The sequence below is a fragment of the Mauremys reevesii genome, linkage group 1 (assembly GCF_016161935.1).
Source record: "Mauremys reevesii isolate NIE-2019 linkage group 1, ASM1616193v1, whole genome shotgun sequence".
NCBI lineage: Eukaryota > Metazoa > Chordata > Testudines > Geoemydidae > Mauremys > Mauremys reevesii.
The window spans coordinates 172,956,082-172,970,676 of NC_052623.1; the positions used below are offsets into that span (position 1 = coordinate 172,956,082).

The 14,595-nt window shown below is 40.7% G+C and overlaps 1 protein-coding gene across 4 annotated transcripts in view; it reads left to right on the plus strand.

The window, feature by feature from the left end:
* The window catches only part of LOC120399100 (amyloid beta precursor protein), a 324,609-nt gene that overhangs the window by 282,410 nt on the left and 27,604 nt on the right, over nt 1-14,595 (plus strand). For all 4 annotated transcript variants that reach the window (XM_039527027.1, XM_039526998.1, XM_039527007.1 and 1 more), the window contains one exon: nt 11,002-11,223. In XM_039527027.1, the coding sequence (XP_039382961.1) occupies nt 11,002-11,223 (222 nt within the window). The remainder of the gene's footprint in view (nt 1-11,001; nt 11,224-14,595) is intronic.

Here is a 14,595-nt window from a genome sequence, read left to right on the forward strand (position 1 = left end):
GTACATAAAGAAGAATAACAAGCCCCAAGAAATAAGAGTGGTGGTGGTGCTGGTGATGATAAAGGTGTGCTGTTTTGGACAATTACTGTATAGTCTTGGAAATGGGCCCAACCTGCAATGTTCAGAATGTTCAAATTGAAACAGAAGCTTTGTTACCTTATTAGAGTAGAAGTTTTCTTATTGCTATAGTTAGCTTTGGCAATATCCAGCAGATCTTCTCATTTGAAATCTTTTACTGATGCAGTATGTAAGTCTTCTCTGTGAGAAACTGAGGCCCTTAAAAAGCAGCCCAGATCTGTGGAAAATAGTCTTTCACAACTCTTGAGCTTGGCTTCTTTCAAGATTATACATCGGCGCTGATGCAAATAAGAGTATTAGTAGCACAGTAGCTTTGCAGACTCATCTGGAAGATTTCTCTGTTACAACCGGCAAAGCTTCTGTTCTAATAAGGTGGCAAAGCTTCTGTTTTCAGGATTCCTGGAATAAAACGAGTTTACTGAAGGCAAGTCATTTAAGATAATGTAAAAAACTCTTCCCCAGCCAAAAAGGATTAAAAAAAAACCCCAAAAAACAAAAAAAACATGTTTTGGACCATTACTGTGTAATGTTAGAAATGGGCCCAACTTGTAATGTTCAGATCCATTTAAAAGCGTCTCTAAAATTCAGGGGTATTGGTCTCCTGAGTTTTGGCTCAGGTCCCTTACCATATAAAACAAACACCTTTATAGTCATCTTCATTTCTCTTCTATTTCCTGGTGCTTGTTCTCCTTCCTCATGTACTGGACTTCAGTACCTCTGTTACCATCAAAGCACTCAGGCAAAACAGCCATTCTTGCTCCCTCCATTAGGCAGGTCACATGTAATGAAGCGCTGGTCAGCTTTGCACAGGTTAGAGCTTGACTCTGACTATAAAACAGAATTAGTTCAACTCTGAACAGAGTTGAGTCTTTCTGTTTTTTTGTAGTGTTTGATAATGGTGTAATGATCACACTTAATAGTACGTAATATTAAGGGTGCAGTATCAGAGGGGTAGCCGTGTTAGTCTGGTTCTGTAAAAAGCAACAGAGTCCTGTGGCACCTTATAGACTAACAGAATATTGGAGCATAAGCTTTCATGGGTGAATACCCACTTCATCAGACGTGAAAGCTTATGTCAGAAAGCTTATGCTCCGTTACGTCTGTTAGTCTATAAGGTGCCACGGGACTCTTTGTCGCTTTTTAAGGGTGCAGTGAATCTTAAAGAACCCAATTAAGAAAATACAAGTGTATATTTAACTTTATGATTTCAATGCAACTTAAGTATGTGGTTGAAATTAAGCTTGTGCTTAAGTGCTTTCAGAATAAGGATGCACTTCAACACATGGGTAAAGTTAAGCACTTGCTTAAGTTTTTTGCTGAATTAGGTTCAGAATGCAGAGTTTGTTACAAATCTCTGGTATGCTTTTTGTGTTACTGATGTAACCCTTTTCACTTAGTGCAGTGTGGTTATTCTCTGTATGAAAGACATTATATATGAAATCAGAGGTTGATTTGATTCACTTAACTGGGCCTTGGAAAAGTTGGATGAATCATGCCATACCTTGGGTTGATGGGGGCTTTGCCTGGTTTTACCTGCCTGGATATGTACTAGGAAACAGACTGAATTCAATGTGAAATGGAGACATTACAGGAGCTATTAACAATAGAGGAAATGCTCAATCTCAAATAAAATATGTCTAACTGCAGCTTGACTATTTAGGCTTCTGTCATCAGATATGCAGAGTACATTTTGGCCCCAAAACCTCCGTCATCCTAATTTCAAATTTTTCTCCATACTGATAAAATTCTACAGTTCATAGTTTGGAAATCCTATTTATATCTCAAGTAAATTCTAAAACATTCATAAGGTGCATATAATGTAACTCTGTGAAATGCATCTGGACATGTGCATCACATTTGTTAATATGATATGTTTTTGTTTACTGAGCAGTTTGAAATTAAGACAAACAGATTTGAAAACAGATTTCTGTTGAAGGCCAGGTCTACACTGAAAACATTTGCCAGCATAGTGGCGTATTGTTTTAACAACATAGCTATGCCAGCAAAATCCTCTATGTACACAATTAAACTGGCAAAAAATGCTTTTGCTGTACTAACTTATTTCACTCTCCAAACCAAATGTTATTAAGAAGGCATTTTAATGCTTATACTTATATTTGGTTTGCTTTTGTTTTCCCTATAAGGCCAATAAATTGTAGCAGTTTAATTAAATTTGTTTAGAAACTGATGTAATTAAATCAGTGCAGCCTTTTTGCATGGACACTCTTATTTCAGTTTGAGTGCCTCATATCAATGTAGTTTAAGCTAAACCAGTATAAGGCATTCTTAGACTGAAGTAAGAGTGTCCACAATTGCGCTAACTTATTTAAATCCATTTCTAAACCAGTGTAGTTAAATTGGTACAATTGTCTCATACAAACATGGTTTCTGAGGGGAGTGTTTGCTAGTCTGTGAAAGACAAGTGGAGTCGTATGGAGTTACACAGAAGGGTTTTTTTCTCTTATTGGTAGGGGGGTGTTGTTTTTTTGTTTTTTAAGGTGTTACCAGACCTTTTAGCTGGGCAAAAATATTCTCGGTTTAACTTGGGGGAAATCCGTTAACCTTAGTTAAAATTAAAATTGCTAACTTTATAGTTGCTACTGAAGTAAAGACAAGATAATGCTACCAGAATGGCCTATATGCTGTTACACTTTCTTTCCACTGAGCCAATATAACTGAGTACTAAACCTGAAGCCTTCATAAATTTTAATTAATGAATTCTTACCCACAATAGGTAAAAATAATGATTTGGAGTGAGACTAATGGATTCCTGACATTCCTGAGCAGCTTTTCTGTCCCAGGGACTGAAACCTGATGTACACTTAAAAGTTTTGCCACCATAGCTGCGTCAGTTAGAAGTGTGGGGAAAATCCACACCTGTAACTGACATAGATATGCCAGCGGCAAACTAGTATACATGGAGTTATACCAGCAAAAAAGTCATCTTGCTGGTATAGCTTATTTTGTTTGGGGAACTGGTATAAGGTGTACCAGCAAAATAACTCTTTTGCTCCTATAAGCTGCATCTCCACTTGGAGGGTTTGCTGGGGTAGCTATACTGGCAACTCCTTTCTAGTGGAGAAAAAGCCGCATGAGCGTCAGAGCAGTTTATTCACTCTACAAACTCCTGCCTATTAGAGGCTGCCACAGCAGAGGTTTCACTCTTCTCCTCCTCCTTCCTTCTTTTACTTGCCACTCTTCACGGCTCACTACAGCAGAGGGGGGAGACCAAATGGAGCACTTGGAAAGAGACAGACGTTGGTGCTAGCTTCCTGATTACTTCCCCAACCACACCTCTCCTCTTCCTCTCTAGAAGCTATTCCCTCTCCAGGAAGGGAGAGTCATGGAGAACTCCCATAAAGAGCAGAAGAGAGGATGGGAAAGACTGTGCTGGGGAGGTCAATATGAGAGACCTGAGAAGTGTGATGCCCTATTAAGATGATAAAGCAGGTGTGAGCCTCCCATTCATCCAAGAAGGAGTCCGAGTGAGCCCAGGCCTATGGTTACATGGGGGAAGGGAAATAGTATAGTGGAGGGTTCTCGTTAGATCTAGATAAGATTCCTATTTGTAGGATGTTAACTGGATCTGACCCAAACTCTGAGCTGCTGGGAGTTCTTCTGTCACCGATTTTGGATGTGTGTTATTTTCAGAGTTGTGGTTAGTTGTGAGCACGTTCTCACAATGCAAAACGAAATGTGCCAAAACGCTATCTTTTGTCTGAGTCCTCCTGTATTGATGCCATGACAGAATGAGCTATATAGAAAGAGAACATCTATTAGAGGATTTTGGTTTGGGTTTTTTGTCCGCTTGGTCTGATATGAGATGAGGTCTTGTGGAACAGCCTGAAAATTATCTTTTTGGAGGCCCTGATAATGAAGATAGTCACTTTATAAAGAAACTTGCTGATATGCACTTGAATGCGCACACTAGCCTCCAGCTGTCCCCCTTACCACCAGGTTATTTAGAGAATTATCCTTTGCAGGGAGCTGGAAAATTAAGGATTGGCAAAAATGGAGACCGCTCTGTGAAGAATAACAATGTGTGATTGATCGTATCAAAAGCCATGACTCATTTGAGCAAAGTTAGCATTGAAAGAAGACTCTAAAATTTGGAAGCCAGTATAAATAACTGGATATTTTAGGGTAGTCTTTGTAGAAGTCAATGGTTTGCTATATTGCCAGGATAGATAACAACTCATTTGAATTCCATTCTCACAAAAATACTGAAAGATAGCAGTGTTCATGCAATTCTAGGATAAAGACTCAACCAAAAAGTTTGCTTCAGTTCTGATAGTTTAATGGCAGGCCTGAGTATGCTTGCTTCCTAGACTCTGGGAACTGTACTGTTTCTTTGTTATTTAAAGTTGGGACAGTTTGAGTTGTTTTATAACTCCAAAACCAGAGATTTAAATCGAGAGACGGAAACTCTCTCTCTTTTTCTTCTGCAGCTTAAGTAGTCCGATTCTTATAAAGGGCTGTTGATGGCATGTTGGGAATTTTTTTTCTCATTTTTGTACAGTGTTTATGTCATTCTTTCACATGCTCCTCCCCGTTTTTGACAGTAAACCTCTGTAGCGAGGCAGACACCATGGTCAAGTGGACTGAGCACAGGTTTAGGATCCAGGAATTCCTGAGTTCTTCTTTGAGTAGATGTCACTATGGCTGCTCCACTTCAGTTGCACTTGCGTACCCTTGCACCTTTGATCACAGATTTTCAGCGCCGCTCCAGTTCCTTATTGGATACCTTCACCCTGAGATGGACCCTTACAGTGTCCATTGGTTAGTTTTGCTAACCGTTTGCCCTTCTCTGTTTTATTACTTAGTATTTTCTTACACTGTCTGTCTGTTTGGGGGGACCTCCCACTATTCTCCTTTTCCCCAGTGGCTTCCCTGCCCACCTTGATTCCTTTCTTTGAAGCCCCCTTTTGGCTCAGGGTATGCCCAAAACTCCGGGGTTTCAACCTTGCCAGACCTGCAACGGACAAATCAGCTGCCTCCACTGCCTTGGGGAGGTGCATAGTCTGTTGAAGTGTAAGGTCTGCACTGACTTCAAGAGCGGGTCTAGGAAGCTGAGGGAAGACAGGCTCAAGTTACTCCTTATGGAGCATTTCTTTGAGGTCTGAATGTCCTGGTGATCTCCACAGCTTGAGCTCCAACAAGCAAGTCTCCAGGGATAGCGTCAGAACCTCGGAAGCATTCCAGAAAGAGAAGACACAAGTCCCTGATGGAGAGTCAAAGAGGAAGGGGAAGTTGCGTCCCAGTGCAGGTACCACTGAGGCTCCTAACTGCCCCTCTTCTGCCCTCCCAACTGAGTCTCACGGACCCTTGAAAATGGCTTTGAGTTTTTCCCACACAATGAAGCCTTGTTTAGCACCAGCATCTGGACCCAATTCATAGCCCTTTATACACAAAGACTCTTCAAAGAAACTGGCATCAGTTCTGGCTCCCCTTAGTATCAATCCTGGTAGCAGCCAGGAGTATAAGGGATGTGTGGATCACTCAGCTACCTGTCCCCAGTACCAATAACTACGTCATAGCTGGTCATCCAGCAACCTACCTCACTGGTACCAAACTGATTCCTGCACTCAAGGGATCTCCTAATCCTTGAGGAACCTGCCAGGTACCAAGAGAGATCATCCAGTGGCACCATTAGTCCAGCTGGTGCCTTCGCACCCTCTGACGCGCACATCCGACCATCAGCTCCAGTGCAAGCTCCAGGACCATTGTGACCAGCCCCACAATCCAGTACCTGTAACAAAAGGCCCAAGATTTTGTTTTTAGCCTCAACATCCTAGTGGTGGGAACTGAAGATTTTATGGGCAAAATTCTGTGAATTAGGCTTGTTACAAATAAAGCTTAGCTTTTTGAATCTCAACATCTACTGCCATTAAATAATTCAATCCCCCACTTAATTTCCCACAACTGTGAAAATCTAAGTTGATACCAATTAAAAATATGCTCAAAAATAAAATTGATATCTGTCAAAATTACAAAAAAAAATGAAAATCAAATTCTGCCCAAGCCTACACATGTATCAGAGGGCTGTGGAACCACCCAGGAAGAGGCCTAGGTACCAGAGGAAACATTCCTCTGTCCTTTTGATATTTTGGTTGAGAGCCATGAATCACTCCTTCTGGCCCCATTGCTTCCACCACTCTTTCCTCCCCTACCTCTGACCCTATTTCAGAACATTATGGGAGCAGATCACATCAGACAGATGGGGCTAGAAGTCATTACATCAGGCTCACTGACATTAACTTCTTCATCCCCATTGCTAATCTTCTTTCATGGTCCCGTCTCATGAGTCACCACGTTTAGTCCCTCCCTTCATCAGGATGTGGCTCTACTCAAGTTACTCCCTGGTACCTAAGAAGAAAGGAGAATGGAGGCCAGTCCTAGACCTCAGATCTCTGAACACATTCATCTGGACACAGAGGTTTGGGATGCTAAGGTTAGCAACAAGAATACTATCTCTAGATCCAGAGGATTGGTTCATAGCCCTTGACCTTCAGGATGCCTATTTCCACCTACTGTTGCATCTTGTTCACAGATGCTTTCTACAGTTCACAATTAGCAACAATCACTGTTAATATGTAGTGCTCCCCTTCAGTCTCTTGACTGCGCACAGAATTTTTACCAAAGTCCTTTTGGTTGTGATGGCCCTGTTGTGATAATTGGGGATAATGGTCTTTCTCTGTCTTGATGACTGACTCCTCAAGGGTTGGTCCCTTCTCAGAGTGCAGTCTGTAACCTGCAAGTCCTTGGTCCTCTTCCATTCCTTTAGACTAAGCCTCAACACACAAAAGTCCACTTTGACACCTGTCCAATGCATTGAATTCACGGGGGCCACCCCAGATTCTACAATTGCCAGAGCTTTCCTGCCTACAGACAGATTCATCACTATGACCAACTTCATCTCTATCCTTCAGAGGAGCTCTCAAACCACAGTACAGACTTTCCTGCAGATGCTAGGCCACGTGGCAGCCTGCATGTTCATTACACCCCATGCCAGACTGCATTCAAGATATCTCCAGAACAGCCTACACAGCTTGAGCAAAAGGATATCTGTCCCACAGAAGGTTCTCGACTCCCTGAATTGGTGGAAGGATCCCCACAAGGCCTATGTGAGAACCCCATTCACATGCTGCCCGCTGAAACACAAAAATAAGAACCATCACCATAGATGCCTCATTGCTGGCTTGGGGCACTGCTGGGTTCATTGCCCAACCCACAGGCTGCATGTTGCTCTGTAACGGCCCTGTGTGGACCCTGCTGGACTACGTTAACTCATCCTTGGAACCTAAAGCAGGCCAGAACAATCTTCCCAGGAAAAAGGTCCAGTCCTGGAACTGGCCAAGGTAAGTAAGGGCCCTAGGTGTCATCGAAGGGCAGCTCTTCCTTTTCTCCATGTTTGGGTGTGGCGGTCAGGTTGTAAAAGAGAACACACAGACCTTCCCCCTTCCGGCCATAGACAGAGAGGAGAAGGGAAAGGGGAGAGGTCCTGGTTCCTCAGGGCAGAGGTGGGGAGAGAATGGTCCAAGCAACCTCCCTAATTTCTCTCTCATTTTTTTTCATAAAAATCCCTAAAAGTCTCAGAGCAAGGTTGGCATCTCTGCACTAGCGTAGAATCCCTTATGCCAGTGCATAATGAAGCAGTCTTCTCTCTTCCGGAATGTCCATTGCCGGAATAGGAGGTTGGATGGATCAGGAGCCAACTGTTCCAGCTTTACACTGTCAGGTGGTTCCCTTCCATACAGGGAATTCTCCCCTGGTCAATTATGGACAGAATTCAGACCCTTTCGCACCCTCAGAGTGACTTAAAGAGGGTGGGAGCATAGCAGAGAATTCTGACTACCTATAACGTCGCAAAATTCAAATGTAAGTATATAGCTACAAAAATTCAGTAGCTTGTATTGACAAGGGAATGAAGACGCCATCCTTAATGAGAGTTATCGTATCACCAGTTGTAATTTTTTTGCTGAGTGTAACCTTTACAGTCACTTGTGTCTGAAAAAAGCATGTGTTTTCAAAACAGCACTATTAATTAGCTGCCACTTTATTGGCAATTCTTAACCAGTTTCCTTCTTGACAGCTGTTTGTTAAAATGCCCAAAACTGTGCCAGGCTCCTCAGAATACAGGTGCATTTCACATGGGCCATACCCAAAGAGTTTGCAATCAGATCTGATGCATGATGCAAGAGAGGGAATCCAAACAGTCAGTGGAATGGGAGATGAGAGAATGGGAGTGTGAAAGTGTCATTCAGGCCATCTCAGCATCCTGCTGAAGGCGTTGGTGTCCTGACACTTCTTGCTTAAGAAAAATCATTTTTGGCCAGCGAGATATAGTCCTCCAGAGGCGTAGAAGGGGCAGAAGGTGATACGGGCCAATAGAGAGCTAGCAGGACAGTTAAGAAGACTTGCTGCTCCCGCTGGGAGTAGAGCTGGGTGAGACTGGGACAGAAGAGGAGTGCTTCGATGCCAACCCAGAACTCCAAGGCTGTGTCAGTCCCTTGGCTTAAAGTGCTGCAACCAAGCATCTGACTTTTGTGTGCATGGATATGTTTGTTTGTTTGTTTAAAAGCAGAGTCTGAGTTAGCTGTTATTTAACTGTTTGAAGGATATATGCTGAACTTATGACATGGGCCACCATCCTCCTCTACATCTTGTAAAGTGAGGTAGGGCGCTGTGACTGGTTTGGTCATAGAGTCCCCCTTGGAACTGTAACCTGATGTGCTGAGATTACCTCTGAGCCCGTTTTCCCTGCCAGCTTGGGACTCCAGAACCCTGCTTTGTTGAGTCAGACACGCTAGCCTGCTGCAACACAGACCCAGGTCTGGTCCACGCCCCCAAAGCTGCAGACTTTAACTAAAAACTGCTCAGCAGGTCTCCTATCTCGGGCACCCAGACATTCAGCTCCCAATGGGATCCAGACCCCAAATAAATCCATTTTACTCTGTATAAAGCTTATTCAGGGTAGACTCATAAATTGTCCGTCCTCTATAACACAGAGAGAGAGAGAGAGATGCACAGCTGTTTGCTCCCCCATGTATTATTCACTTACTTTGGGTTTATTAATAAACAGAAGTGATTTTAATTAAGTATAAAAAGTAGGATTCAAGTAATAACCAACAGAATAAAGTAAGTCACCAAGCAAAATAAAGCAAAAACAAGCAAGTCTAAGCCTAACACATTAAGAAACTGTTCACAGGTAAAATCTCACCCTCAGAGATGTTGCAATAAGCTTCTTTCACAGACTAGACTCCATCCTAGTCTGGGCCCATCCTTTCCCCTGGTACAGTCCTTGTTAGTTCCAGCAGACATCTTAGGTGGTAACTAGGGGTTTTCTCATGACTGGAACCCCCTTTGTTCTGTTCCACCCCCTTTTATAGCTTTGGCACAAGGCGGGAATCTTTTGTGTCTCTGGGTCCCCACCCCTCCTTCTAAGTGGAAAAGCACCAGGTTTAAGATGGATTCCAGTATCAGGTGACATGTTCACATGTCCTGTGAGACCCCAACCTCCATTCTTCCAAGGCTGGCCCGCACATACCCAGGAAGGTTTGCAAGTAAACAGAGCCATTTACAACCAATTGTCCTAGTCAAGAGGAGCCATCAAGATTCTAAACCTTAATTAGTGGCCCACACTTTGCATAATTACAATAGGACCTCAGAGTTATATTTCATATTTCTAGCTTCAGATACAAGAATGATACATGCATACAAATAGGATGAAGACACTCAGTAGATTATAAGCTTTGTAATGATACCTTAAAGAGACCTTTTGCATAAAGCGTATTCCAGTTGCATCATATTCACACTCATAAGCATATTTTCATAAAACATTATGGAGTGCAACGTCGCAGGCGCATCTGCTCACCCTGAGGCAAGGGGACACAACAGCATTTACAAGGAATTACTGTGATGAGACATGCAAGGGCATGTGTTGTTATCCAACTAATTTTTAGCATCTTGGGAAGCAAAACAGCTAAAATGTGTGTACTTCATGGGACTACGAAGTGCTCTGTTCCTCTCTTTTCCTAAGTTTTTCAAATCCCAAAACAATAGGTACTACATTACAAATGTGTGTCTGGCTAATTAATGATATCTCTGTTTGCAGAGGATTGAGTGTATTATTCATATATTTTCTTCATTTTTTGCTATAAGTTTATGGTCAGTATGTTTTATAGAACCTTCTATAGGTTCACACTATAGGTTGATAATGTAGGTATCTACTACTCTGAGATTGTTGAGATGATAATTATATTGCAGTAGTTTGGATAAAATATCTGCATTGTATTAAAGAAACAAATGTTCCTGATTTAGTGTCCCAGTAGACCCAGGTTTATGCAATAAGTGGTATTGGGACTGTGGATTAGTGGGCAGAGAGAGATCAAGAGCATTGCAGAGATAATGATGTGCTGCGACTGGGAGAGGAAAGAATGAAGCTATTCCTTCATAGTTTCTGCCCACCTTAACACATGGAGTAACATTGACAACTGATGTGAATTTAATTTTTCCAAATGTGGAAAAAACAATCAAGATCATCAAAAGGATGAGATGCCCCAGAATGAAGGGATATTGACCCATGCTCTGATGCTCTTGGTGGGGAAACTGGGTATCAAATATCAGAGGGGTAGCCATGTTAGTTGGTATCCACAAAAACAATGAGGAGTCCGGTTGCACCTTAAAGACTAACAGATTTATTTGGGCACAAGCTTTCGTGGGTATCAAATGTTTCTTGTTGGCATTTGGAAAATGTTTCACCGAGCAGCATGAAAAATGTTAACCATGCCAAACTTTTATTTTCCTTTCTTAAAACTTCTTACAAAAAATAAAATCTGCTATTATAAATTCCTATCGAAGGAAAATTGAAATGGAGTCCTCATATATTGACAACATATTTTCTTGTATTCGTTTTGTTTTCAGATGAACTGCTTCAGAAAGAGCAAAACTACTCTGATGATGTCTTGGCCAATATGATCAGTGAGCCCAGGATCAGCTATGGAAATGATGCCCTCATGCCTTCATTGACTGAAACTAAAACCACAGTTGAACTTCTTCCAGTTGATGGAGAATTCAGCCTAGATGACCTTCAGCCATGGCATCCTTTTGGTGTTGATTCTGTCCCAGCCAACACTGAAAATGAAGGTAATTTAGAATCACTGAGAGAAGGCCCCACCCAGAGTGTTTTGAAGTGAGTTGGTGTGATGATTGATTCATGTCCTAAAAATCTTCGCCTTTTTAACTTAAGTAGGAAATTATACATTTTGATTGTGGCAAATGGTCTGCCACACCTGCCTGGCTTCCTTAATGGGACAGAGAATGCTGATTACATCTCAGATGTTTAAGTACATCATAAATCTCAGTGTTGAATTTAATCTACTCCCCTTATTATAAAAACAGCAAAATTTAAGTGATATTCTGTAAATTAATGGGGTTAATGTGTTAGAATTATGTGCATTTTAAAATCACTTAACGGGAGCTTTTAATTGCTAGCATCAAAATGAATAAGCACACTACCCTAGAGTCATACTAAAAATAAAACATTGTGGTATAAGTATACATGTGATTTTACTGATTAGAATATTTTCCAGTATTTATTACCAGGGCATTCTGCATGCACTCACCATTTTGTAATTGGACAGTGAAAGCTTCTACAGGAGTACTTTGTGTAACTCATGGAATAACCAGTTGAGATAGTCCTATGCTTTTCATGTTTTTAATTTTAAATAATTTCTATCTAATCTTTAAATTTAAAAATAATTGGGCATTTTACTGCCAGAGCAGTAGAAAGGCCACGTTTTGTATAGATGCCTGAGCCACATTAATCAGAAATCTAGAAAACTCTTACTTGTTCACTGCCCTTAAGTTTCTTCTTATGTAAGTGTTGAGATGAATTAACAAAGGGAAACATAAACTCCACCAGTTCAGTGAGAGAAACTCAGTCAAGGTTAATTGAAACAGAAAAATTAGCATTTATGAAAGAATGATAAATGTTACTTTAAGATGACACTGTTGCTTCCACAGGCAGATAAATTGCATCTAGATGTGTGGTTCTTATTTCTTTTAATATATTCCTAATAAAGATGCACAAACAATTCTGCTTTGTTTAATTTTGGATTATTGGGCATTTTAATACGTGCTACAATAGCCCATTGTGGCACTTTCAGTGTTTACTTTGTAAATCTTTTATGGCTATTCAAGGAGTATTGAAGGGTCTTTATAGACAAGAATATTCTTACCATTGTTGCTTCACAAATAATTAATCATAGTACATGTAGGATTAAAAAAATAATCCTGTAGAGAGATTTAAGATACACCACAGAGAACAACTGAAATAATAGGAGTAGCCGTTAGATGCGAGATGCTGAGCACCACACAGGAGTGCTCTGCAGGACTGACCCTTAGAGGAGATTCTTGGTCTCTGGATAATGTGGCATATGGTTGATCTAACAATTTTAACTTGAGTGTTTTGGTAATTTGATCATTGTTTAATGAATAGCCAATCTACAGATGCTAGTACTGCTTTGCTCTAGCTGGAAGTAAATCTAATTTTTGAAATATTGGTGATCAGAAATTCTGAGTGTTAGTCATTTGGCCTGTGAGTCTTAACTCCGTCAGTGTAAACATTAACACGAATGCAATGCTATTCCTTTGTGGCATTGGAAGACGACATACTTCACTATTATCCAAAGCAGTCTTTACAATGTGTTGGGTAAACCAGTTGCCTTTTTAGATTTAACGTGCACATCAGAATACAAATTTTTTGAACAAACACTGATATCTGTCAAGTAAATTAAATATGTATTTATATGACAGACTGATTCTAAATGAACTGTTACGTTGTGTTTTTCTCAACATTGTCACAGCTGCATGAGATGTTTTTAATTAACCATTGAAAAAGGAATTCATGAAGTTGAGTGATGGTAAGAAAGAACAAGTGCAAGCAAATCCAGCATTAAGGTCATAATTTAGTATTTCAGTCTAGCACTTCCCTCTTCTGGAGGTGTGTTTAAGTGATCAACAAGATATAGTATATGCAAAACTGCTGGTGTGATGGGGGATGGTTTAAGTGTGAGACTTCTTACTTTCATTCTGAATTTCCCTGTGGATTGCATATTTGTGTAAAAGAATAAGTGTACTTTTAGCAGTTTCTCTCTAATTAGAATTGCTTTTCATCTGCAATTGCTTGCATACCTTGGTTAGAAGTTAAGGAGCCAGTGAAAAATGGATTTCTCTGCAGTCTAAATTTAAGCCTGCTAAGATCCAGCAAATCCCCTCAGACTTCTGAAAGTCCCCCGCTCCCCCCGCATATACACTAAATTGATTTGCCAATAAATATCCAACGTAAACTGTATTCAAGGAAGAATATGAACCTACATGCACTCTTAGATCTTTGGTCATGTGAGTTATCTTCCAGTTACTGTGAAATATTGACAGGTTTACAAAATCTGTTCCTTTCTAGTTTTAAAAAAGGTAATTTAAGTCCACGTGATAAGACTAAGAAATGAGGCATTTTGTATTTAAAAAACTTGGAAAAGAGAATTTCACAGGTACTCTTATTTTAGCAATGAATTATAATACAAATTACCATATTTCTAGTTTAGTAATGCATCACCATCACATTTGCCAGTGTCTAGCTCAGCTTAGCTAGATATACTTCCCCTAACGCTTCTGAAGAAACAAAGGGTGAAATCCTGGCCTTGTCAAAGTCAAATGGGAGTTTTTGCCAAGGTTTTCACCCTATGGGTTTTTCCCCCACAGACACAGTTGTCCTCAGTGAGGAATAGACTGTTTATCTTTTTCTGAAATTAAATTTTTGTTAACGTAACCTTATGCTATCGTGATGTGGCCAATCACCACTTTCACCTCTCGTGAGTCCATGGAAAATTGTACCATTACCCCTACCAGTTGGTCTGTCTTGGATTTTGAGTTCTTTGGGGAAGGACTGCCCCTTCTTTTCCTTTTGGAGAGAAAAGCACATTGTGGGTGCTTCCAGATTAAATAATAGTTACATATAAAGTGCTAGAAATGCTCCTTTTCCCATCAGATATCTTAATATTAGATGTAAAGTGAAGCAAGAGCACACAGAATGAAGCCTGCATAGTCATCCCATCATGAAAAAAAAGTAGGTACAATAATGAACTTCCTGGGGCCAAACTTTTATGGAAAACAGCATTGGGCTCCAATTTTGTGCACGTGCTGATTTGTGCCTAAAATTATCATATTTGCATGTGAAAATGAGGTCAGTATTTTTGGAGCATGCAGTTTTGGAGCATGCAGAATTAGTGTACTACTTTAAAACTTGGAGTGCAGCGTAACGCCATGTGTCTTATTAGTACTGTGGTTATCATATCTTTGCACATAGTCATCCTGTACATTACAGACTTACACCACTTCACATCTTCCTCCAGCACCCACCCTTTCTTCAAAGAACATATCTTTAAGTCAGTGCTCTCCCTTATGCACACCTCATGGCCTGATATATGCCCACCTGCTGTTCCCTGTGTGAGGAAACCC